This window comes from Rattus norvegicus, chromosome 1 (genome assembly GCF_036323735.1).
Source record: "Rattus norvegicus strain BN/NHsdMcwi chromosome 1, GRCr8, whole genome shotgun sequence".
NCBI classification, from domain to species: Eukaryota; Metazoa; Chordata; class Mammalia; order Rodentia; family Muridae; genus Rattus; species Rattus norvegicus.
The window spans coordinates 187,433,723-187,460,539 of record NC_086019.1 but is presented as its reverse complement, the minus strand read 5'-3'; the positions used below and the strand labels follow the sequence as shown (position 1 = coordinate 187,460,539).

Here is a 26,817-nt window from a genome sequence, read left to right as displayed (position 1 = left end):
CCTTTAGCACTTTGCACTACCCTGCTGAGGTCTCAGTGCCCTGAACTCTAAAATGAAGGTAACCCCATCCTCTCTATGGGGTCTTGTGAAGACCAGGCTTTACTCATTCCCCACTTGGTCTGTCTTTTGGATCTCATCCTTAGTACTGCTTCTTCCAAGAAATTTACCCAGACCAAATCTCAGATGTGTTTCTTTTCTTGGAAGAATTCACCCCAGTTACACAGAACATTATTTGTGGCTTGTTAATGATAGGGGATCCTGTTTTGCTTACCACCTATCACCATGCCTGGTATGAAACCAGTACTCAGTAATACTATTTTTAAACGCAATTAAAACAAGCTGTGTGCGGCTCCATCTATTCCCTGGCAGATATTAGATTTACCCACGATTATCCCTGACCTTTTATACTTTGATTTGTGGTGCTCAATGCCTCTGCAATGCTAGAATTAGCCAAAGTACAGCAAAAGGTTTGAGAAATAAGTCATTGGCCTATTTTCTAACAAGGCAGCTACCAATGAGAGTAAGAGTTGTGTTGCCCACTAATGAATGCCAAGGGCCTAAAACACTGTCACGAAGTAGGCACTTATAGGATGAACATTCATGAGCCAGCATGTTCGGGGCACCTAGCTATGAAGTTTCGCAGCAGTAGGAGAATCTAGGCCTCATCCTAGTAGGTCCCAGATAGCCCTTCAGATCATGCTTAGCTATTCGGACCTTCCCAGAGCCTTGGGCAATTAAGAGATTCCCCAAAATGAAAATAAGACTTCTGACCATACACTTGGACAGAGTCAGTCACATATCCTCAGGAATGCTGGCTCCAACCAAGGAACCCAGACAGTAGCAATCCATGCACACACAGCCTTGTATGATGGATGCTGACCGTAATTCCTCCGCCAGTTGTCTCAAAGGAGTCCCTCCACCCTCCTACCCGCAACCTCAACGCACACACCCTCGCACCCCTTCCACTAAAGAAATTACTCCAGCCGCCAGCGGCGTCTGCCCAGCTTAAGGCAGGACGCTCATTGCCGTTGCCTGTCCAGCTTCGCGGTCTCTAGAGAAGTAGGGTCCGACATCAGCGTGTCCCTCCGCTCCAAATATCCCTCGCACCCTCATTCCTAAAGTCCCTGGGCTGCAAGTCGCGGTGCTGCACGCTCTCGCGAGACTCCTCCACGCATGCTCCCCCCTGCCCGCGAGGAAGACTCGCACGACCCCCCTGGTCGCGAGTAGCGCATGCGTAGCCGCGACTCCCAGCGCCCCCCGCGCTCTCAGCTGGCGGAGCTGAAGAGGCTGCTTGCCAGCGGTTCACCGCCCCCCACCCTCACCCCATCCCCGCGAGGCCTTGCTCATAGCTTCTTCCCCTCTGGCCGAGGTTCCCGGCACCCTCGTGAGGAGGAACCCTGAACGCTGCAGGCGCTGCTGGGAGCCTGGACACTCCTGCACTCGCGCCCCTGTGGGGCACCTGCAGCGGCCTGGACCCGGGCCAGGACCCCTAGGCCGGCCGCGCCTCCTGGGGCCTCGCGGACACACCCCCTCCCGGTGGCCGCCTCCGCCCACCTTCAGTCCCCTGGGTTCCCTTCCAGCCCTGCGCCTTGTTCTCTTTCTGACCTTGCACTCTAAAGAACCTCATGAGAGAGGGCGCATCTTGATTGGATAAGAGTCCGTGTTTGCAGACTTTTAGGGTGGGTACACATTCACCTTTTCAAGAGCCTTGTACCTATTCGATTAATCAGCCTGGTGTTCCTTGTTCCAGCTGACGTGCTATCTTTTATCTCCCCACCGTCCCATATTTCCAAGGACATTAAGTGGAGGGCACTTGGAAGCTTCTCTGGACCCTGACTTGGAGCTAGACCTATTGGCCTCTTTGGATCATGGCTACAGTGATAAACCCTCAGATGGACGTGGAAGTTGAGGAGTGTCTCATAATGAAAGTGGAGAAGGACTCCGGGTGGGCATCGGAGCCCATTCTGGAAAGATCAGACAGCACTGAATGTGAATCCTTTCGTAAATGCTTCAGGCAGTTCTGTTATGAGGATGTGACAGGACCCCATGAAGCTTTCAGTAAACTCTGGGAACTCTGCTGCCGGTGGTTGAAGCCAGAAATGCGTTCCAAGGAACAGATCCTCGAACAGCTGGTAATCGAACAGTTTCTCACCATTCTGCCTGAGAAGATTCAGGCCTGGGCACAGAGGCAGTGTCCAGAAAGCGGAGAGGAGGCGGTGGCCCTAGTAGTACATTTGGAGAAAGAGACCAGAAGACTTCGGAAGCAGGTGAGCGAGGATTTTAAAGTAATGTGGTGGGGAAAGCAGGTGGGCAGGGCTACATTTCTGGAAGAAGAGCTCGTTATAGAAAAGAAAAAGAAAAAAAAAACAAAAACAAAAAACAAAAAACGGGACTTTAAAACGGGACTCCATAAACCAGATTCCCCCTAAAAGCAGGTTTGAACTTCATACTGCATGGAGGAGAGAATTTTGGTTGAACCCTTATCTTGCAAATGAAACTAAAAGTATGGTTTGTTTATTCTAATCCTCAATATAATGTTTCTACCAAAACTATAGAGACAGTAGTAAATAGTTAATGCCTCCCAGGGCGCGTCTTTGGTGGGAGAGGGAGACATCATGTGATACTCCAGAATCTCCCCCCTAATCCCTTGCCATTCCAGCAACTGTCTTATAGTGCCGTGGTCCTTGGCACTCATCCAGTTTAACTGCCAGATCGTCGTTTTCCTGTGTCCTTGCTTGCTGGTCTATAGTTATTTACAACGCTCTCTTGTTAACCGCATGAAGTCTGCAGTGTTTGCCACGTTTACAGTTTCACCTTGCCCAGCGTGTGCTCAGGAGTTGATTTTCTAAGTCTTCATTTCACTAGTGTTCTAATTAGTTCTCTATGCACCTGATGGATAAGAGGGCTTTGTAGTAACGACCCCTCAAAAAATACACAAATAAAGAGCACTCTCCTTTTCCCATATTCAAAGACGACTGTGGTGGGCCCGCTTCAATCTGTGGAGATTCCGTCCCTCCTCAGTTCTTCTGCCCTTTAACGTCCCTGTGGGGGGATTTCACCCAGATCTGCAGTTCTTTTCCTTCACCTTTCTATTTTGATGTTGACTTTATTTTGCAGGTCAGTGGCCCTCAGCACTCAGAGAAGCAAGCCCCACCTAGAACTGTGTGGGAAGTAGCTAACTATGAGCCAGAGCAACTGGAGACCCAGCACAGGGTTGTTTCTCGGGAGGAAGCTGGAAACTTCCACTCAGGACACCAGGAACAGCTGAACCAAAAAAGGGAGCATAGGCCATTACCTAAGAATGGTAAGGGACTCAAAGTACACCCAGGTCAGAGACCACGTAGTTTACACTATATCCCTAACACTATGGCTTGCTCGTAAAGGTCCCTTCAATATCTATTTGAAAAATAAATTGAATATTTGAAACAATTTTTTCATTTGTTTTAAGAGTCAGAAATATTTGCTATCAAAATAAAATGGGATCATAAAGATGGAAATTAGGGAAACTTAGATTGCCCAGGGAAGCTTTGAGTCTTACTCAGTTATTTTTAAATGTCCATTCAGTGTTCAGTTTGTGTCTTTAAGTCATGCCACATGTATATGTGCTCTTGAAAAACTATTGAGAAATGGAAACAAGGTATTTTTATTCCTAAACTTGACTTACAAGATAAGGCACCCCAGAATGGTGTATGAGAGGGATAAATGGTGAGACTTCCCAAACAAGGGACACCAGTGTTCTGAAGAGGTATTACCCCCACAGACTCATGTGTTTGAATGCTTGACCCATAGGGCATGGTACTATTAGGAGGTGTGACCTTGTTGAAGGACGTGTGTCACTGTGGGACAGGCTTTGAGTTTTCCTATGCCTCAGCTACACTCAGCGTGGTCTCCTTCTGCCGCCTGTGGATCCAGTTGTAGAACTCTCGGCTCCTCCAGCAGCATGACCGCCTGCACACTGCCACACTTGCTTCCAGGATGATAATGGAGTGAACCCCTGACACTGTGAGCCAGCCCCAGTTAAATGTTGTCCTTATAAGACTTCCCCTGTCATGGTGTCTCTGCACAGCAGTAAGACAACCAGCACGCAGAGCCGCCCTCCATAGGAATACAGAAAGTCAAATATGGGGGAAAGAGGTGTCCTGTCCTTCCCAGTCCAGTTTCCTTTCCATCCCCTGAAGTGTGGTTTCATCCCAGGCCAGAAGTGAGTTGTGGAAGGATCCTATCTAAAGACTTCATTCACATCTTATCTGCCCCAAGACTATGATCTTGGGTGAGAAGCAGAAAGACAAGGATTAGTGCCTAGAGGTTAAGATCTTGGGCTGGAAGAGGCAAGCAGACCTGAGTTCATAACCCAGCTCTCCCATTTCTTTTCTTTTTTTTTTTTTTTTCTTTTTCTTTTTTTCGGACCTGGGGACCAAACCCAGGGCCTTGCGTTTGCTAGGCAAGCGCTCTACCACTGAGCTAAATCCCCAACCCCAGCTCTCCCATTTCTATTTATTTTCTCCCCTAATGTCAAAATTATTCTTAAACTTCAATTCTCAAAAAATAGGAAATATTTGCAATGGCTATATTGTCGTTGCTGAGTCCAACCATAAATAAGAATGTGTTGCAAATATTAGTGGATTCTGAATTAGCTGTTATGTTCCTTAGCGTCCTAGCTTCCTTATCATGTGAGTTAGGTAGCTCTAATGACTTTAGCTGATAAGCTCAGTGTGACAGCAAATGTGTATTTATAATGTCTTGCCATCATTGGCATCCATGATGATAAAAAGGTTTTTTAGCTTGTTGAAGACTGAGGGATAGAGAACAGAAATTTGAGGGCTAGATTCCTCAGAAAGATGGTTAGCTCTGAAGGAATGTGATTTCAGCCATATGCTTTTCTGAGACCCTGCTGTTTCCAAGAAAATTATTTGGGGGCCGGTAAGATGGCTCAGCAGGTAAAAATGCTTCCCGCCAAACCTAATTACCTAAGTTCAGTCCTGAAGACCCACATGGTGAAAAGAGAAAACCAGCTCCTGAAAACTGTCCTCTAGCATCCATACACAATTCGTGGCATTCATGTGCACATGTGTGCACGCATGCACACACACACACACTCAGAATACGCAGATAAAATGTAATTTTTAAAAATGAGGTGGGTTTTGAGGTGTTTGTTTTTTGTTTTTGTTTTTACCTCTATAGAAAGCAGGTAGATCAAGCTTCTGAGATCTGTTCACAAATAAGTTACACTTGTCAGTTTCCCTGGTGAACTCTGAGGAGAAAGAACTTCTTTCTCCTACCCTGAGGGGGTTAAATTCAAATGTTTGCTGTGCCCATGGCTGTACTGCTTGCTGTGTTGGCAGGATTTATCTAAGTTCTTGGTTCTTAAACTGTCCACTTATGTGAGGGATGACAAATTGATAACTTGTACAGCAAATGGGACTTGTTATATTTTACTAACAAAGAATTGTTGTTTGGGATTTGGGGGTTTGGTTTCAGTTTTGGTTTTGTTCTTTGTATTTAAGGTTTACAATTTGAGATTTTACAGAAGTCCCAGGTTTCTGGTGTCTTACTTAGAGTTTCTATTGCTGTGAGAAACACCATGATCAAGAGCAACTCGGGAAGGAAACAGGTTATTTCACTTCCATTTCCACATCAAAAGAAGTCAAGATAGGAACCTTGAGACAGGAGCTGATACAGAGGCCATGGAGAGATTCTGCTTACCAAATAGTCCTTCATGACTTGATCAACCTACTTTCTTATACCATCTATGCCCACCTACCTAGTAGTAACACTGTCAACAATTGGCTCGGCCCTCTCAGATCAGTCATCAATCAAGACAGTACCCCTCAGGCTTGTCTACAGGCTGGTAGACTGGCAGGGGTGTGGAGTGCATTTTCTCAATAGAAGTTCCCTCTTCCCAGATGACTAGCATATGTTAAGTTTACATAAAAACTAGCCACACATCTGGCTTCTCTTGGAAAAGTCAGAAATGATGAGTCTCCAAGTGCCACAATCTGACACTGAAGCATCGTCATAGGCCATGCCCTGCAGTTCCCCGGCCCCAGCCCTCTCCTTATGCACTTTACCTGCTTGTTCCTGAGCCATTTGAGTTGTGAGCCCAGCGTTAGGATAAGGTAGATTTGCTCTGATCTCACTAAAAATAATTTCTATGTGTGGGTTTTAATATCTTCTCATTTCTTAAAAGGAGAAACAGCTGCTGGGTGTGGTGGTGCACACCTTTAGAGGCAGGTGGATCCCTGAGTTCCAGGCCAGCCTGGTCTACAGAGTGAGTCCAGGACATCCAGGGCTATACACACACACACACACACACACACACACACACACACACACACACACTTCAAAATACTATACACAATAACTGTTTCTTCTCTTTTTCTAGCTCACTCTTCTGTCTGGGCTCCTGTCCCTAGTAGTGAGTGGACCGCTGTAGATGAGGAGGCGACAACACAGGTGATTTACTCCCAGGTGAATTGTAATTGTCCCCCTGGCCTGCCTTCTGGGGAATTCAGTCAGGTATTTCCTGTGCTAGCCTACATTGTTTATACTTCTGAGAGATTTTTCCCTTCATTCTTTTCCAGAGGACTTTGGACTCTTCTCTCAGTAATGGAACCCCTTGCTGGATCAGCTCTTAGGCTATCTCCTCCTCATTCTTTACTGTAACTTCCTCTTAACTTGATGCATGATACACATGTATTTCCTTTACTCAGTCATGCTTGAGGGCTCCTCTCTGCTTCATTCATGGCTGATCATCCTTCAGAGGCCCTCTCGGTTGTCTTGGCAGTCACGGGTGTTGGTGTTGTTACAGGAGCCAGTGAGAGATATCCACACGGTGAGAAGCTTTCCCTACAAAAGGAGTGTACAGCAAGTTCCTGCTCACAGAGATCTCTACCATGAAATCAGGAAGGAAAGTGCATGCAGCGTGGTTTCCCTGGGTAAGCATTATTCCCTTTAAAATAATAGGCCAGCGGTTTCATATATATTAACTCCTATTGGTGATTAAAGTTGTAAATGTTATTGCTTAGGAAAGCAGGTCTCATCAGGCCAGAGAGATGGCCCAGTGGTTAAAAGCACCAACTACTCTTCCTGAGGTCCTGAGCTCAAAGCCCAGGAACCACACGGTGGCTCACAACCATCTGTGATACCTTCCTCTGGTGTGTCTGAAGACAGTTACTGTGTACTTTGTTTATATATAATAAAAAAATATTTTTAAAAAAAAAAGCAGCAGGTCTCAACCTGTGGATTAAAACCCCTTTGGCAAACCTGTTAATCTCCAAAAATATTCACATTACAGTTCACAAGCACAGTTATGGAATAGCAACAAAAATAACTTTTTGGTTGGGGGTCACTACAACATGAGAAGCTGTATTAAAGGGTGGCAGCATTAGGAGGCTTGAGAACCACTGGCTTAACAGCTCTCCGTGGATCACCCAGGGAAACTACATATCTCTTCCCTTTCCTCAATCATGTACCCTTTCCAGTAAGAATATCATAATAGCAACTGAACAGGTGTTAGGTATGAGTGCCATATTTATATTACGGAAATACAAACTCACATCCATCAGCTGAAGGTCTCTGACGTCACCAGGTCTCTCTACGACTTGTTTTTATTTAATAATAATGGCTGGCCTCCACACCTAACATAGAGCTGCCACTCAGGTGGATGAGTAGCTGTTAAATGTTTGTTGGATGGATATAAATCATAATAAATAAAAAGTAGTTTAAACTCGGTAACCTTGGTGGCATATTTAAGTAGACAAGTGCACAGGCACAGGTGACCACTGGACTGTCACTCTACAAGCAGATTATCAGAGGATCGTCTCCATCTGCTTTAACAGGAGAGGTAAGTTTCATTCAGAACTCAGACTAATGTGGGCTGGGGAAGCGTTCAGTCAGTAAAGCACTTGCAAACATGAAGGCACGAGTTTGGCATTTAAAGCCCACATTTGTAAAAGCCAGGGGTGGTAGCATGTACTGTAAACCCGGGATGGGGAGGCAGAGACAGGTGGGTCCCAGGAGCTCTCTGGCCAGACAGTGAAGCCTATTCAACCATGTGATACTTGATCCCCAACATACAAAAAAGGTGGATAAGCTGGAGGGGCTGCTCAGTTGGTAAAGTGCTTAAAAGAACCTGAATTCAATCTCAGAACCCATTTCAGAAACAGAGACAGAGCAAGAAAACTTGATGTAGTGGTATGTTCTTATAATCCTGATTCTGGGAACAGAGCAGAGACAAGTGGATCCCCTGGCAAGTCAGCCTAGCCTATGGATGAGTGAACTTCTGTAAAATTACAAAATATAAGGCTAGGTGCAGTGGCCTGCTCTCTAAAGCTTGTGCTCAGGAGGCAGAAGGAGCTAGATCTCTGGTTAAGTTCCAGGTCAACTAGGACTGCATAGTAAGACTATCTCAAAAAAAAAAAAAGGAAAAGAAAATGGTGCCTGAGGAATGCTACCTGAGGTTAGCCTCTGACTACTACACACATAGGCACACAAGTGAACCCCTACACACATAGGCACACAAGTGCAACTCTATACAGAAAAAGGAAGTTGTATTGTGGCTGAAGAACACCTGTGGTTATCCTCTGACACACGCACACGCACACACAGAAACACACACATACATACAAGTTACATGTATGTATGCACTGATAGCAATGGATATAAAACAAGTATTACACATACTGTGATCCTGTATGTCTGGTGAGTAATTGCTAGCTATACATACATTTAAATTTGCGTTTTGGGCTAAGCAATGGTGGTGCACACCTTTAATCCCTGCACTTGGGAGGCAGAGGCAGGCAGATCTCTGAGTTCAAGGCCAGCCTAATTGACAGAGCAAGTTCCAGAGCATCCAGGGCTACACAAAAAACCTTACCTCAAAAACCCAATTTTAAAAAAAAATTAGTTTGGGAAAGGAGAGATGGCTCAATGGTAATAGCACTGGCTTCTTTTCCAGAAGATTTGAGTTTGTTTCCCAGCACCCACATGGGATCTCACAACCACATGTAACTCCAACTCCAGGAGATCCCAACACTCTCTTCCAGCCTCCGAAGGCACTATATACACATTGTACACATACTCTTAACTGATTTAACAAAACAATTTTGCATTGTTTATTTGATTTGTCTTCATCAAAGTTTTGCTTGAACATTTGTTTCTTCTGCCAAATTTTTCCAGACTTATTGTTTATTTGATAAATAAAATTTTATGTAATTAAAATGTGATTTTTATTATTTTATATACATTTCATAGTAATGACCACAATTAACACATCTATCATTCACATCGTTAACAGGAAGGACACTTAAAAATCTGCTCTCAGCCAACGATAGGTCTGAAGTACCCTATTCTAAGATACAGCCATCATTAGATCCCCAGAATGTATCCTGCTTGATGCTGAAATACATTCTTTATATCTGACCACCTCAGACTCTTCGGAAACCAATGTTCTGTTCCTCTGTACACTGCAGGGTTTTAAAAGATTCCATGTAAAGCTGAGATGGTGTGACACTTGTCTTTCACAATCTGGCTTGTTTCCTTTCATATAATGCCCTCCAGGTCCTAAATATCTAAAGCGTTAGGATTTCCTTCTTTGTATAATTTTTATGTTCCATTTTTAAAATTTTTAATAAATTTTTCCACATTTTCACATATCCTTTATTTTCATATTTTATTTTCATGTACATGAGTATTTTGCCTAAATGTATGTCTAGGCACCACATGTGTGCCTTATGCTCAGGGAGGCCAGAAGAGGGCATCAGATCCCCTGGAACTGTAATTATAGGCAGTTGTGAGCCTCCACGTAGGTTCTAGGAATCAAACCCAGGTCCTCTGGAGGAGCAGACAATATGTTTCCCACTCAGCCACTTTCAAATACTCTTTCTTCATCCACTGATAAATGTTTGGGGTTTTCCTGCACCTTAGATACTGTAAATGATGTTCCAGTAAAGGTCAGAGAGCTGATGCCTCTGCAATGGTTTGGTTTTCTTTACAAACATCTAGAAGTGGGAGATCTGGGACGCACACATGGTAGTCATGGGTTTAGTGTTTTCAAGTCAGCCACTAGCTACTGTTTTCACAATGGCTAGGTGGGTTCCCATCAACAGTACATCACTGTATACCTCCTCAGCAGCACCTCTTACCTCTCTGATGCTAACCACTGTAACAGATGTGAGCTAACTAGTGGTTCTGATTTGCTTTTCCCTGTTAATTAATGGTTCATGAGCCTGTTGGCCATTTGCACATCGGAGGCTTTGCCCATTTTTATCAGATTTTTTATAATAATTGTATGATCCCTTGTACATTTTCAATTCTAGCCTCTTACTATATATGGTTATAAGTATTTCCACCAGGACTGTAGGCTGTTACTTTGCTTTGTTGATTATTTTCCTTGTTGTGCTTACGCTTTCATTGCCTCTACTTTGGTTGTTATATCAAAGGAAAGAAACCATTTCCAAGACTAGTGTCAATTCCCCTTTCCCTGTGCTTTCTTCTAGGGATTTTACGGTTTCAGGACCCACATTTAGGTCTCACATATATGTATGCATGGGGGTGGTGCATATGGAGGCCAGCAGTCAATGTCTGATGTCTTCCTCAATTCTCTTCCACATTTTCTGAGACATGGTCTCTCACTGAACCTGGAGATCCTTTTGCTGCAATTGCAAGCACTTGTCACCATGCCTGCCTTTCATAGATGCTGGGGATCAAACTCAAGTCCTTGTGCTTATATAGCAAGCACTTTGCCAACTGAGCGTCCTCCCCAGCCCCATATGTAGGTATTCGTATACTTCAGGTTAATTTTTCTGAGTGCTATAAGGTAATAGTCCAGTTTCACTCTTTTGTATGTAGAGATTCACTTTTCCTAGCACCATTCATTGAACAAACTTTCCTCTTCTTGTGTCAAAGAGTAGTTAACCATATATGAGTGGATTTATTTCAGAATATTATGTCTATTCTATTTTATTTTCTGTTTTATGGCAATACAATTCTGTGTGATTAATATAGTTTTATAAAAATTCTTTTTTAATAGCCCCAGAGGGTGTTGTGTGTGTGTATGTGTGTGTGTTGTATGTGTGTGTGTGGTGTGTGTGTGTGTGCGCACGCGCACGCGCGCGCATGTCATTGAGACAGGAAGGATTTAGGGCATATATATGTAAGTAAAGGAAACAAATACTGAGTTAGCTGTGGTGGCTCAGGACTTGGATCCTAGCACTTGGAAACTGAGGCAGACAAATTGTTAGAAGTTTGAAGCTATCATAGTGAGTTCCAGGCTAGCCTGGGCTACTGTTTGATACAATATCACCCAAAAGAAAGAGTCAAAAGTAATGAAATATTTCTTGCCCTGGCATGCATTTCTGAGAGAACTAGATAGAAGCAGTACATATGAGACAAGATGATGTCATTTCTATATTTCTGTGCCAAAGAAGTCATTTAAATAACTACAGTGTGCTTAGTCTTGGCTGAGAAGGACTTTGGTGTAAACAAATAATCTGGGAGAACATGTTTTAACAGAAGACTAAAGTATGTAGTAATGACATCTGTACCTACTGTGAAATATATTTCTTTTACTGTAGGAGACACTGTGTCTGCACCTAACAAAATAGCCCAGTTGGAACAAAAAAAGGAACCATGGACTGTAGGTCTACATTCCTCAAATAAGAGGACTAGTGTCCTGCAAAGCAAAATCAGCAAAGAGAAGTCAGTGCACGCTGTTCAGATCCCAGCAAGGAATGCAGGGAAAGTGTGGCGAGAGCAGCAACAGTGGGGTTTAGAAGATGAAAAAATTGCAGGTGTGCACTGGAGCTATGAAGAAACCAAGACTTTTCTTGCGATTCTCAAGGAATCTCGCTTTTATGAAACACTCCAGGCTTGTCCCCGAAATAGCCAGGTGTATGGTGCTGTGGCTGAATGGTTGCGAGAATGTGGCTTCCTCAGAACACCAGAGCAGTGCCGGACCAAGTTCAAAAGTCTTCAGAAGAGTTATCGAAAAGTGAGAAATGGTCACATGCTAGAACCCTGTGCCTTCTTTGAGGACATGGATGCCTTGCTAAATCCTGAAGCCCACACTTCGTCTACTGAGAGGCCAAAGGCCGTGATCTCTCTCCCACTAAAGAGAACTGCTGTTAGTGCTAAAGAGCAGGTCAGTTTGGTGGAGGAGGAGGAAGGTGCTGAAGACTCTGATGGCGATGAAGTGGGCATTGAGTTTGTACGCAAGTCTGAAATCCGTGCTGCCCCTATCTTGTTTCAAAACCTGAGTGGTAAGAATTGTACGGTTTTTTTCTTGGTATGAAGATAGAAGTGTACTCTTGAAGAAAAGCATTACATTAGACATCCTGGAGAAGGCTTGCACTCCACGCTGTTTCCCCAGTGATGCCCCACAACTGAAAGGGCATTTGGGTGTTTGCTGCTCTCCCCATTGTAGCCTGAGTGCAGCTCTCAGGAGCCTACAGGCTCTATTTCAGGTTAGAGTGGAGCATGGTTTTTAAACATTTGGGAGTCAGGGCAGAGAGGTGACTCGGTTGTTAAGAGCCCTGGCTGCTCTTAAAGAAGACCCAGGTTCAGTTCCTATCTTCTGCATGGCAGTTCCTAACCATCTGTCACTCCAGTTCCAGTGACTCCAACACCTCTGGCCTCTGGGAACATGCACCCATGCTACACATACACTGCTACAGACTTTCATACGCACATAAATAATCATATTCATTATAGTCCTTCCTTTAGAAGGGAAGTAAATGGAGCGAAAGAATTCTAAGTGCCTAGTATTACTTGAGGACTACTCCAGTCAGTTGCATTACAACAAATAAAGGATGCATTGTTTGTCCATACAGAATAGCCAATAACAAACAGTGTAAAGGAGTAGAGAAGATGAAACAAACTCTTTTCTGCCCAATTTAAAACAAGAAAGGAGGGTAAACAGAAGACAGAGCAGACAAGTCACTTAAAGCAATAGTAAGTGCCAGGCTGGGGGCGTACAACTGTAAAGCCAGAGATTGGAAAGCAGATGCATCAAGAGTTTGAAGGTAGCCTGGACTAAGAGCAGAGTCCCTTCTCCAAGTACATTACAGGAACAAGATGTCTTAATCACTTTCCTGACACTGTGAAGAGATACCATGACCAAAACAACTTATAGAAAGAGTTTATTGGGGCTCACAGTTCCAAATGGTCAGAATCCATGGCCAACATGACAGTGGACAAGACAGAGTTTACATCCTTATCAGCAAATAGAAGGCAGAGAGGTAGGGAGGAGAGAGAGGAAGAGGAAGGGGAAGAGAGAGAGAGAGAGAGAGAGAGAGAGAGAGAGAGAGAATGCTAACTAAATAGGAAAATTTTGTACTTTTGAAACCTCAAAGCCTTCCCCAGTGGCATGCCTTCTCCAACAGCTTATGGGGGCCATTTTCATTCAAACCCCTACATCCTATTACCTGGACTCACAGGCTTGTTGTAAAATAATAAAATTAATTCACTCTAACTTCAAAAACCCCCATAATCTTTTAGTCTCAAGAGTGTTTGAAAATTTAAAGTCTCTTCTAAGAGTCAAGGCAGTCTCTTAATTGTATCTACCTGTAAAATAAAAAAGCAAATTACATACTTCCAACATAGAATAACATATCTATTAATGGGGGAAGAATGGGGCATAGTGAGGAAATACTAGACCAAAGCAAGACCAAAACCCAGCAGGGCAAGCTTCAAATCCTGTAGTCTGATGGCTCTTCTCTTCCAGCATTGCTGTTACACACTTCTCTCAGGCTGATCTCACTCCCTACGTCCCAAGGCTTGGGTGCCTCCAACATCCTAGTGTCTCCAATACAATCTGGGCTTCCCTTTCACATCTTCACCCTGGCCTCCATATAAGGACTACCCTGCCACATCCCTGTTCCCAGTGGTTTTGTCTTAACTGGCAAGGATGATTCCACAACCCCGTTACTCCTATATCCTTTGACTCTAAAGCCAGAATCCTGTGGCTGAAGTTGCCGGACACTGAAGTTTGGAGTGGTGGAGTCTGGCCCTCTCCTTGACTTACACGTACATAGGCTCTGGTTTGCTGCTTTCATTGTTTTAGGAGCAGCAGATTCCTTGCTGTTTCCTTTTATAAGTTGGAAACTTAACTGCACAGGATGCTGTCCTGAGGACACTACCCTTCATTTCATTTCCTTAAAGTTCTCATCTCTTTGAACACAAGACTTGGCTCCAGCATTCCTGGTGCTCTTTTTCTCCTCAAGTAGTACAATTTATTTCTTTTTGTCTACTTTTCCTTTTTCATCATAGTCCCCCATAAGAGTAATCACTAATAACCACATGATACATTCAGCTTTAGTCTGTCCTGGAATCTCCTCTGCCAGCAAATAGTCCAAAACTCACAGTTAGCCTCAGGCAGATTCTTAGGACAAGGGCAAAAAGCAGACATATTCCTTACCAAAATATCACCAGAATGCTTTCTACCCAATGGTCTCTAGCTAATAATTGTTCCCCTGGGAAACCTCCTCAGGTAAGCCTCCACAGTATACACAGCTCTCAACACTATTGTTCTCTATGTTCCTACTCGGTGGCCCATTAAGCCCCACTAAGAGCATTCAGCCACTTCCCTATCCAAAGAGTTGTACATTCCTCCAAAAGACCATCATGGACAAGCCTATCACATCAGTGTGTATTCCTGGTACTAACTCCTGTCTTAATTCCATTAACTGGGAACCAGGCATTCAAGTTATGAGCCTACAGGGACCATTCTCATTCAAGCCACCACACAAGTAAGATGGTAGAAATAAGTCTAAATATATCACTAATTACAAATTTACTAAACCAAGATTAACACATTTTAAAAAAAGACTACATATTCCTCATCATAGGACATGCATCTTAGATAAAAGACAGGGATTAAAATACAAGGAGACTAGGCCTGGTGCTGCAAACCTGAAAACCCAGCCCTTGGGACCTGGCAGGAGGACTGTGAAATTGAAACTAGTTTGAGCTACACATAAATATTTTTGAAAATATACTCTATGCAAATCTGTTGAATATTCGGGAACCAAAACACACAGAATTAAATAGCCAGTTAATAACTGACTGTAGATGTGTCATGTAACTACATTGGGCTTAATTTTCTCATGTGAAATATATGATTAAGAACTCACAAGGTTAGCTGGGCAGTGGTGACGCAGGCCTTTAATCCTCACACTCGGGAGGCAGAGGCTGGTGGGGCTCTGTGAGTTCAAGGCCAGTCTGGTCTACAGAATGAGCTCCAGGATAGCCAGGGCTACACAGAGAAACCATGTTTCAAAAGGCAAAAAAACAAACAAACAAACAAACACCTCACAGGGTTATTACTGGCTTGCAGTGGGATACAGGGGAAGGTCCTCTAAAAGGCTGAAATGAATCTCTGTTACTACTATTATTGTCTTTTCTAGTCCATTGTAATAGTGACAGTGAATCAATAGAATAGAAAACCAAAGCAGGCTAGGAAAGCTACAAGCATTCATGAGGCTATGTGCTGACAAATGGGAGGATAATCTTGCATATACAGATATTTACCAGTGTGAAAACACAAGGGGATCATCTCAAGTGTAGGAATCCAGGAATGAGGCTGGACACATTCAGTAAATATTGAGGCTAGCTACTACTTTTTCCAAAACACAAAAAACTACTTTTAAAAAACTACTGAGAAGAGTTTTATTCTGCTGGCTGTGCCATACAGATCATACACACACCCCTCTCCCTCTCCCTCTCCCTCTCCCCCTCCCTCTCCTTTAGTTAGCCTCCATAGCAGTGACAGTATTGGGAGACTACAGGGACTTTTCCAAGTAAACCCTTTTGGAATTTTGGCTAATTATTTAAAATTGATGTCTGTACAGGTTAACTCTTTGTATCCAGAAACACAGCACCTCGTATTTTCTAGTTATTTTAATGTGTTTAAATAAAGAATTATAGATTTTTAACATAGACTTCTCCGCTTTTTACAAAGCTTGTTTCTGGATATTCCTTGTTTCAAGTTGCTATCATGAGTAGAACTTTCATTCTTAATTTTCTTTATCCTTGAGACTTTGTAAATGTATACAGTGAAATATGATCATATAATATACACATGCCAGTTTGCTCCAACTCCTCCCCAAAAAAGTCCCCATTCCAACATCATGTATATTTTATCTGTTTGTTTACTAACCCACTAAGTACAGTTAGTGCTGCCCATATGTATATAGGTATGGGACCATCCTCTGAAGCGTGGGTAACCTACAAGTAGGAACTTCTTCAAAAAGAACAATTCTCTCTCTTCCAAAAGCTGTAAGTGCTAGAAGGGCCTGGAGAAAATGCACGCATGCATGCGCGAGCACACACACAAACACACACACACACACACACACACACACACACACACACACACACCTATGCTAGAATTTTGACTGACTGTGTAGGTCTTCTACAAATAACCATCCCTGCTGTGAGTTCATGAGTACAGTATCCTGTCATGTCCAGAAGACAGTGCTCCACAGGGCTCTTCCCTGAATAGGACTTGTATTATATTACACTGAATAATGTTGTAATAGAGAAGTTCCAGGCTCCTTTTCTTATATTTTTAAGCTTTATCCTTGAATGGCAGGTGTGCATTGGGGCTATGAAGAAACCAAGACCTTTCTTGATATCCTTCAAGAGACACGATTTTATGAAGCACTTCAAGCCTGTCATCGGAAGAGCAAATTGTATGGAGTTGTGGCTGAACAACTTCGAGAGTGTGGCTTTCTGCGAACACCAGAGCAATGCCGAACCAAGTTCAAAAGCCTCCAGAAGAGTTACCGAAAAGTGAAGAATGGCCATGTACTGGAGTCCTGTGCTTTTTACAAGGAGATGGATGCCCTGGTGAACTGCCGTACAGCTGCCCTTCCCACCAACACCTCAGAAGAAATCCCATCACTCTCAAGGCAAGAAAGGGGACATATTGAGGTTGAACCCCAAGAGCCTACAACCTGGGAACCTGAGGAGAGCTCACAGGAGGCGGTGTTAGAAGATTCTGGCAGTGAGAGAATGAGTGAGGAGGAAATTACAGAAGAGCCAGAATTCGAAGGATCTGCAGGCCTGCCGCAGAGCCCAACTGGTAAGGCCCATGGGGCTTCTGGACAAAGTGAGGAGAAAGTGTGGCTTCCTGAAACCAGTACACCTGGCACATGGCTCGTGTACATGTATTCGCTCAGAAGATATTTGAGTGCTCTTTGCTGTTTAGAGGAAAACGGAGTAGAATTAAGTAAAAGGTCCTGTTCTCATGGCACTTCCCGGGGGAAGGGGGCTCAGCTGCTCACATTCTGATGGTCCTGACTTGAGGACTTTAGCTTTGGTTTCTGTCTTGATGGGTCACACAGTGTTTTGTTTCTGGAAAAACTAGAGAAGAATGTGAGATTCTACATTTTAAAAGAAATACTTGAAGGAGGAGGAAGGTCAGGAAGCTCCATCAGAACCATCTCTGCCGTGTGTGGTGCGATGAGGAAAGGGACAGGCAGGGACACGGTGAGAGGCTTCATACATCAGCAGCTTGCTTGCCGTGGCCCAGCGGTGTGCTTGTTGGCAGCTAAACTGCTAGCTCAAGCACGGTCGGCCGGCACGGTCAGCCGTACCTAAAACCCTCGGTGTCCTTTAAAGAGCATTTGAATGCCTCCACCTCAGCGTTTACACCCGGGCAGGGGACATGGCTTACTAAGACTCACCTCTGCCTGCCCACTTCCACTGCCATAGCCACTGTTCTAGTTCTTCTGTCTTTCTCTGTCCCTTGCCTAGGCTGGAAAGTCTCAAAACCAAATTTTCTTACCTGTACTTTGTTTTTAGAGAAAGAGGCCCCAGCTGAGGCCCAGGCTGGCCTGGAACTCACGATCCTCCCGCCATAGCACCTGTGCTCTGGGATTGCAGGCATGTGCCATCCTGCCCCACTTCTCACCCGTGTTTTGTTAAGCCGTACTTAATCTGTGCCCATCCTACCCTTCAAGGCGTGTATGCGACTATTTCATTTCTCTAGGCTTACTTTGAAACAAAACTCCTTGCTGTGTTCTACCTGCCCCTTAGGCTCTCTCACATCTAAGCTGTGGCTCAACATCCCTGCCAAACTCCGCACCTTGAACAAATTCGGCTGTATACATCTGTGGGCGTTTTTCCTGCATGCATGTCTCTGTAACATGTACATGTCTGCTGCTACCCACAGAGCTGCATTGAGCCTAAGATACTCAGCTTTTGGAATGTTTGTGGATGGCAATAATGTGTCTTTTAGAATTTGCATCAAGGTAGTCTGGTAGAGAGCAGGGAGTGTGTGAACAGAGGTGAAACTGCATTGGTCATAATATGGATCATTGGTAAAGGTAAGTGAGTAGTTCATGGCAGTTCCTGATACATACTACACCGTTTATTCTTCTCTGCCTATGAGTTTCCCATAATTAAAAATTGAGAACAAAAACACGATTAACAAGTGGCTAGGGTGTTGCCAGAACCAAACTACATCATTACAAAGTTTCTGTCTCCATAGGGCATATATCATGTTTCCCATAAGACTCCACAGAGAAGCAGAATCCAAGATCACCTTACAGTGAGTGGGGGATAATGGAAGAGTAAAATTCTAGCTTTGGAAACACTAAAGCAGTGTATTATTGTGATCTATGAGGTGACCAAAAAACAAGCTACAAGATGGTATGAGAAAAATAGTACTCTAAGCTAGAACCTGACTAGTTATTGCCCAATTGAGAAGTATCCTGAGGAATTTAGAGTTGCCCGTTAGAGTTTATTTAAATGAAGTCTAGTACTATATTTAGTATAGCTATGACAAAAGAAAAACAAAATGAGCTACTTGAAGGAGATAAACCAGGCTGTTGCTAAGTTAATCAGGATGCATATGGAGACTGGTATCTTGATATACAATCCAGTTCAAAAAATGTGAGGCCCCACAGCTTAGCAAATGCCATTGGCCTTTGTAAAGAAATGAGAGAGGGTAAAGCATGGTTGATCAGTCAGGTCATGGTGTGAGGCCATAAGCATTGGAGGCCTAGTTAACTATTTTTCTTAATGTTGGAATTTTGTGAAATTCTTATTGTCTTTTTCTTTTCCAGATTTTGAAATCGGAAATATTATTAAGGAAGCCCCAACACAGGTAATATTTAAGGACACAGAGTCCCATAGAGCATTAATAGAAAAGCCTAAAAGATTTGTTTCCCAGAATACCAACCCCAGTAAATACGGTAAAAGGGAGTGCTTTTCAGGAAGACACTGGGAAAACCTTCAAGGAGTTAGACAGGGAAAACTGATGTCTCAACCTAGAGATACAGGGAAGGCTGTGGTGCATCAGAGGCCTTTTGTGGGAAGGAGACCATACAGACTTCTCAAATATGGAGAAAACTTTGGAAGGAGTGCCCGCCTTGTGTGCAGGATGACCCACCAGAAGGAGAATCCTTATAAGTGTGGTGTCTGTGGAAAGTGTTTTGGTAGGAGCAGGAGCCTAATCAGACACCAAAGAATCCACACTGGGGAAAAACCTTTCAAATGTCTTGATTGTGGAAAAAGCTTTAATGACTCCTCAAATTTTGGAGCCCACCTGAGAATCCACACTGGAGAGAAGCCGTACAGATGCAGGGAGTGTGGGAAATGCTTCAGTCAGAGCTCAAGTCTTATCATCCATCAGAGAACCCACACAGGTGAGAAGCCCTATCAGTGTGAAGAGTGTGGGAAAAGCTTCACCAACAGTTCTCACTTCAGTGCCCACCGCAGAGCCCATACTGGAGAGAATCCCTACAAATGTGGGGATTGTGAGAAGAGCTTCAATAACTGCACAAGGTTTCGAGAACACCGGCGAATCCACACTGGAGAGAAGCCCTACACGTGTGCCCAGTGTGGCAAACATTTCAATAAGAGCTCTTTCCTCACCAAACACCGGGAAATCCACATTCGAGAAAAGCCGCTGCCATACTCCCCTTCTGTGTACTCCCCAGAGAACCTACTGAAAGCCAGGAGTGCCGAGCTCAGGAAGACCTTTTGACAGTGAGCTTGTCTTTCCACTCGCCCCTTAGCCATCTAATCCTAGTCCCGCTCTTGGAAGCAATCCCTTCTTAGCTGTAAATTACAGTTTCCAAGACAGGCCTGAGAATAGAAATAAACTAAACTTCTCATCTGTTCTCACCTCATAGTCTAACATGCTCAAGCTGCCTCTCTCCAATGAGTCTTGGCAATTTTAATAAATTCAGAATAAATTTCTCACTAGAATGTTGAGGCTAATGCATAAGTTGTCTAGCAACTTTCAAAACTCTTACACATGGTTGAATCCATATATTTTCAAATATATGAATGGTGGAAAATTTTTATGGTGTATCTGTCACCCATATAAGATCTTGGCAGCAACTTGACAATAGATTTTCATGTCTGGGTAGAACTTTTAGGAGTTTAATAAGAACTGTATCAGATCCATCTTGGTTTTGAGGGTACAAAAGGAGAGTGAAAGTTTTATACCTTCCTTCCTCAAGAAGTCTGTATCAAGAAGTTGATCCAAATAGCGAGGGTCTAATTTCCTGTGCTGTTACAGAAATCGCATTGCTAATACCTGTTCTCCACCAGGACGAGCACCTGCTCACCCTTCACCTCCCTTTCTGTTCCTGAGGACTTAACTCCAGTGGCTGCTGCTTCTCCAGTGACAAACGATCCTTGTATATTTATCGCAAGTCTATACTTACCTCTTAATCGTTCTGGGTGCTCTTGTCTGACTCTTCTGGGCTACCTTAACCCATGCAGATGGGAGAGGATGCACACTGGTGCTGTCTCATAAGAGACAGTCAGATTGCAAACTCTAGCTCTACCCATCATTTCTCTGACTCTTAACCTAGAGCAAAACCAGCCAGTATGTTGGCATATTTCAAATAGCTTAGCTCTACATGTCAATGTAATATAATAGTGTTTCTAAAAGTTTAAGGCTGTAAGGAAGAAGATAAGACCTGAAGTATTTAACTGACTCTTTAGGCTTATTTTAGATCGAAGAGCTACCTCAGTCCAGATTACACTTCCAGGGTTAACTGTTACACTACTAGTCTCTGGTTCTGAAGTTTCTAGTTCCTGTTTATAGGATCATAAACCTGACTATAGAGTCCTGAATAATTACACCACTCTATATTTCACTCAGTGGAAGTGAAGTTACTTATAAACTTCCACTCTGCCACCTTATTTTCCCCATTGTCCTATTCTGAAAAAAATAATTGATAATTCCCTGGCATTAACTAGGTATATATTGTCAGAAAGTTTCTGGTGGGGAAATACTCATAGACTTACCGATGAAATTCAGGAATCTGATCTTCCCAAACCAGTTACTTAACATTGGGGCCCGTGGTGTTCATACCTTTAATACATAGGTAACCCCATGTAGCTTTTCTTTGGGGAGGGAGAAGTCCCAAGAATAGTGGAAGGAGAACCATAGTCAGGTGTTTCTAGGTTCTCCTCAGATGCTCTCATTGAAAACATCTAGAGATGATATTTTTATGTGAATATATTTGAGTCTTTTGAGACCTATTCAGCAAAGTATCAAAGAGGGTAGACATTGTAGAAAGAAAAGTGCTTTATGGTGCCAGCGTAGGATATAGCCTGTTGGAAGGCAAGTGACTCAGGTAAATGCTCATAACTGTTTGTGATGTGTGTTTGTTGGACATGTTATAATTGTTGACAACTTAACAGTAGCTAATATCCTGTGTATTGTCTGAAATAGAGACTCCTAATGGTACATGCAGCTTCATGTTGGTACTGTGCCTAGACCAGTAAGATTGTGTGGTGCCAGTGGACCTGTGCTTATAATTGTATAGATGTTCTGGAATTCCAGCTCTAGAAAAGATGCACATTAGTCTAAATTGCCACTTAGTAACATGTACACAGGATTAATACTTATATGGAAGCATGATTCAGAAAGTAGATGACGTTCACCAATACTTATGCACTGTTATGTATAAGACCATGTTTTAACCACAGGGAGGAAGACAAAAATGATGGGGGTCATGACTGTACTCCACCTAGTAAGTGTTATGGAAGAAGATAATCTAGTTAACTCCATGGTGGTGTGGAAGGTCAGTCACCCCATCTAGAGGAGTTGCAACCACATCCTAAAGACCGTCTATAAACTGCAAATAGAAAACCAGTTTGGACACCACTTTTTGACACACTTTCCCAGCATCAGAAAAGATTCAGGGCCTGTTCTGTCTCCACTACCACAAAGTGATTATCTCCTGTGTCTAAGAAACAGTGGGGATGAGGTTTGGGTTCCCCACCTATAGTTCTAATCATAAACAATTTGTTGGGATGTGTATTAATCTAGTGGGCCTTATCTCAGTTCTTAGACAGATCTTCCTATCATCTTAAACCAAGGTGCTTGTTTATATGTTTCTCTTGTCAGCTGATGTGTGAAAGTTAGAGTAGTACATTGAGTAATACATCTTTACCACATCTCTGTAATGATCAATAGATCTCAATACCAAGGACTTCAAGGAAGAAAAGGAGTTTTTAAAAAAAATGTTACACTGTGATTTTTATAACTTTCTGCTTCTCTCTTGTTCTGGCTGCTGGAAAGCTCAACAAAACAGTCCATTGAGCCAACTACTTACCCCAATTTATTTTACTCTGTCATATTGCTTTGGAGATTGTTTCAATCCTGTTTTTGAACAATGGTATATATAAACAGATTCTTTATTTTTGGGCATTCTGTCAAGGACATTTAGAAGTTGTTCCTATTTCCTGCATAGGCTTTCATTGATTTCCACAATACCTCACTAATTTTTACTGAAGATTTTGTTTCATGTTCAACCTAATTCATTCATCTGGAAAGAAACATGTTTTTGAAAAAAGAAAAAGAAAACTCACATATTAAACAGGTCAGGGCATCCTGCCACTGAGGAATGTGTATTAGACCAGAACCCAAAAGAACTACTTCCTGGATATTAACCTGATAAATTATAACTTCTTTGTGAATAGTTAACTTAATTGCCAAAATTGCAGGGATGATCATGTTCATGGAGCCATGAAGAAATAGTAAGGCCAGACTCATACCCTAGCTGTCCACTGAATGCCATCTCTGGCACATTGAGTCCATCTCATACCTTAGAAAGATGACAGCAGCGTCAGCCCAATTTCCTCAGAAAGAAGAAAGGACAAGCCACTTGTGTTCAGTTGCAGGAAAGCCCTTCCTTCTCTCCATCACTCTGAGAGTCAAAGCTGGGTAGGTAGAGTGTTTTGTGCGTTCTGGTGCTCAGTGATGGACAAGATTCATGGATTAGGAAACTAGGAAAACCCCAGTGGAAAGAGCAGTTGAGTGGTTTGTGTGATCCAAAGCCTCCACCTCCACCTGAATGCACTCCAAGTGTAAATGGACCTCTGTCTTTGTTTTGTATTAATGTTCACCTAGATGTCTTCTTGAAAGCTTGTATGTGATATGCCTACAATAAATGGGCTACCTTTGGTTTGCTATAATTTGAAGGATGTCTTTACTTAGAAAATGAATATGTAAGAAGTTCAAGGCCAATCCTCATAACTAGTAAAAAAGAACTTGAGTTTCATGCCAGTTCACAGCTGCCCTGTATAGCCAGCAGAGGGGCACATGTGAATCCACAGGAGTCCCTGTGCAACAGTCCTCTGAACTGCCAGCACCATTATCCCAAATAATGGATTGCTTTACTTCCAGGGTGAAATCAATGCTGGACATACATAGACTGTTTGGGTTTTGATAAGACTTGCGAGCCAGCCTAACTGGAAGAAATCCTAGTTATTACCCTCATACTACAGTTATAGGAAATGAAATTTTATTCTCTTAGGTCTCCTCCTGGGCCTGAGGAGTACATTAACATAAAACAGAGCACACCAAGCTCTCTCTCTCTCTCTCTCTCTCTCTCTCTCTCTCTCTCTCTCTCTCTCTCTCTCTCTCTCTGTGTGTGTGTGTGTGTGTGTGTAGTTGGGTCTTCCAGATAAAGGTTCAAAAAGTAAGCCCTGAGTACTCGTCTACCAAGCAGAAAAAACCAGATGATTATGGAACATCTCTAGGATGGGATAGCTAAAGGGAGACGCATGGTTTTAACAAGAGCTGTATAAAATTCTCTCAATCCCAGCTCCCCACTTCTCATCATAAGAATGTTTAGTCTTGGTAAGGGGGAGCATCTTTCACATAGGTACCCCTTGCTTCTGGAAGAAGAGTCAAACCACCTCTTGCATTGACTGTTTTCCAAGTGCTTTTAACCCAAAATATCCTATACCAAAAAGGACACCTTCCTTGGAGGTGGCAAATTCTGTCATCCTTTACAGTGTTGCACTTTCTTTGTTTTAGGGGCTGGAATATGAGGTCTGTCTAACCTAACTTTGCCTCAAAGTCTTAATTCTCCCCTCTCAGCCTAGTGTTGAAACTGCAGACGTGCTTTGACAGCCCTTTGACAGTGCTGCTCTTGACCACTTCTTTGCTAGAAGGAAAAGTTCTGTGGTCTCCATACAGCCCTCACCATAACAATCATGTTCATTGGCTTCAAAACAATGTAGGTCAGCTGCTGCATGGGTGTATACTCTCAGTTGTACATGCAGAAACCAAAGGAAGAGGAGTAAGATGGTCCGGTCCACTCACTGAATACAGAGTGGATTCCCATGAAGGGTTTCTGTCACATGGATCTTATAAGCTGCTGTTTTGTGCGGCAAACTCTAACACCACCCAAAGACTTAGAGTTTTAACTGCTGAGTCACTACAGAGTACCACTCTCTACATGTATCTCTCGTAGCCAATTAAAGATAAAAGTTATATTCAAGGGTTAGAGAGATGGCTCAGTGGTTAGGAGCACGGACTGCTCTTCCAGAGTCCTGAGTTCAGTTCCCACCAACCACATGGTGGCTCACAACCATCTGTAATGGGATCTGACGCCCTCTTCTGGTGTGTCTGAAGGCAGCTACAGTGTACTCATAAATAAAAATAAATAAATCTTAAAGAAAAAAGTTGTATTCAAGTGTAGCATAGGATGGCAAGTCACTCCCTTTCATTACAGAGCTAAGTCTGGTGGCTTGGGTCTGGCCATTGAACAGGAGATTTCAAGTGTCTAAGTGTGGTACATTCTGAGACCCTTCTAGAGAGCAAACACTAAACACATACTGTGACATTAAAAGGATGAGTTCATATCCATCCTAGGGGGTTGCAGTTGAGAAATTTAAATGAAAACTGGATTGTAAAACTAAGTTGTAAACTTAAAGTGAGACGTTATGACATGTCTTTCTGTCCCTGTTTCAGTAGGGGACAAATGGACTAGAGCCAAGGCAAAAGACATTGTCACTTACTCAGGAACAGAAATGATCTTGCGGTCAAATGAAGCCCGTCTTAGCAAGTTAATCTGTCCACATACTGTAGCCTGGAGTAGCTCCAATGCCTATTAACACCACTGGAAATGAGGATAAGAGTGCCCACCTGCATTTGTTTCTGGGGCTGATGTAATAAATTTCCATAAACTTTGTAACTTAAAATGACAAATTTATTCTCTCACCATTCTAGAAGCCAAGAGACATAAAGTTGAGGTATCCACAAGGATGTGTCCCCTCCAGAGGCTCTAGAGGAAAGACTTCCCGCCTCCTCGCACATCTGCTGTCTCTGCATTTTCCTGTGCTCAATAACTGCATCCCGTGTGTGTCATTTCCTGTCTCTTCTAATAACTCTCCCTCTGTTAGCACCCAATAGCAATATAGTCTCATCTTGATAGTTCCCTGAGTTGAATCTACAAAGACTGTATTTCCAAATAAGGTCATATTCTGAAGTTCCATGTAGACAGAGACCCTGCCAGCCACAAAAACCCTCCATTGTAATGGAGCCTTTTCCCCAGTAAGGCACATTCCTCATTTTTACCCTGGGTGCTTTGCTTATTGTAAAGAAACAGCAACTGTCTTAGTCTGGGCTTTGTTGCTGTGAACAGACACAGTGACAAAAGCAACTCGTATAAAGGAAAACATTTCATTGTAGCTGGCTTACAGGTTCGGAGGTTCAATCCATTGTCATGGCAGGAAGCATGGCAGCATCCAGGCAGACATGGTGCTGGAAAAGGAGCTGAGAGTTCTGCATCTTAATTTGACTACAACCAGGAGAAAGTGTCCTCCAGGCAGCTAGGAGGAGTGTCTCAAAGCCCACCCCTGCAGTGACACACTTCTTCTAACAAGGCCATGCCCCCTAATAGTACCATTCTCTGGTCCAAGCATATTCAAATCGCCACAGTGAATTTGGTCTCTCCCTGGAGCTACTTTACAGTATCAATAAATAGCCCATGATTTCTTTTTTAATTTTTAATATTTTTCATGCTTTTTTCCCTCTCAACTTTCCCAGATCCTCCCCACCTACCTTTCTCTCTTTCTTTAGAAAAATTATTTCTGTTTTGACCATCTACTGCTGGGCATGGGGACTGCCCTGAAGTGTGGTTAACATACCCAGTGAGATTCCATTGGAGAAAACTAATTTTAACTTTGAAAGTTGATATCGGTGATAGAGACCTCCTTGTTCAGGAGTGGGAACCATGTCCACTTCCCACCTCAGCACCCGGCCCCCATCTGGCTTGAGCCTGTACAGGCCCTTTGCAATCTGACACCATCTCTGTACATACAGTCCCATGCATCAGTCCTGCTGTGTCTGGGAAGTACTGTTTCTTTGGGGACCTTCATCCTCTGGCTCTTAACAGTTTCTAACTCTTCTTCAGAGAAGATCCCTGTGCCCTCCAGAGGTCAGGGATTCAATGAAGACATACTATTTAGGACTGGGTGTTCAAAAATCTCTTATTCCCTGCATATTGTCTAGTTGAAGGTCTATTTTAGTTTCTATCTATTACAAGAGGAGTCTTC

The 26,817-nt window shown here is 43.2% G+C and overlaps 1 protein-coding gene across 3 annotated transcripts; it reads left to right on the top strand.

Moving 5' to 3' along the window:
* The first annotated feature begins 1,239 nt into the window (after positions 1–1,239).
* On the top strand, positions 1,240–23,445 carry Zkscan2 (zinc finger with KRAB and SCAN domains 2). Of its 3 annotated transcripts, XM_006230199.5 has the most exons (8): positions 1,240–1,679; positions 1,795–2,267; positions 3,118–3,304; positions 6,383–6,453; positions 6,809–6,935; positions 11,574–12,257; positions 16,589–17,080; positions 19,068–23,445. In XM_006230199.5, the coding sequence occupies exons 2-8, from the start codon at positions 1,869–1,871 to the stop codon at positions 19,988–19,990; spliced, it is 2,883 nt and encodes a 960-aa protein (XP_006230261.1). In that variant the 5' UTR covers positions 1,240–1,679; positions 1,795–1,868; the 3' UTR covers positions 19,991–23,445. The 3 variants fall into 3 exon arrangements, with proteins under 3 accessions (XP_006230261.1, XP_001079250.1, XP_038957122.1); XM_001079250.8 differs by having other exon boundaries at positions 1,240–2,267; XM_039101194.2 differs by lacking the exon at positions 11,574–12,257 and having other exon boundaries at positions 1,240–2,267.
* Positions 23,446–26,817: the final 3,372 nt, after the last annotated feature.

What these genes read in the sequence shown, in the direction of transcription:
- Zkscan2 (XM_006230199.5), top strand. Translation starts at nt 1,869, where the DNA reads ATGGCTACAGTGATAAACCCTCAGATGGACGTGGAAGTTGAGGAGTGT. An exon ending in TAGGCCATTACCTAAGAATG is followed by an intron (nt 3,305 to 6,382) that starts GTAAGGGACTCA and finishes CTCTTTTTCTAG; the next exon opens with CTCACTCTTCTGTCTGGGCT. An exon ending in CTTGTTTCAAAACCTGAGTG is followed by an intron (nt 12,258 to 16,588) that starts GTAAGAATTGTA and finishes CTTGAATGGCAG; the next exon opens with GTGTGCATTGGGGCTATGAA.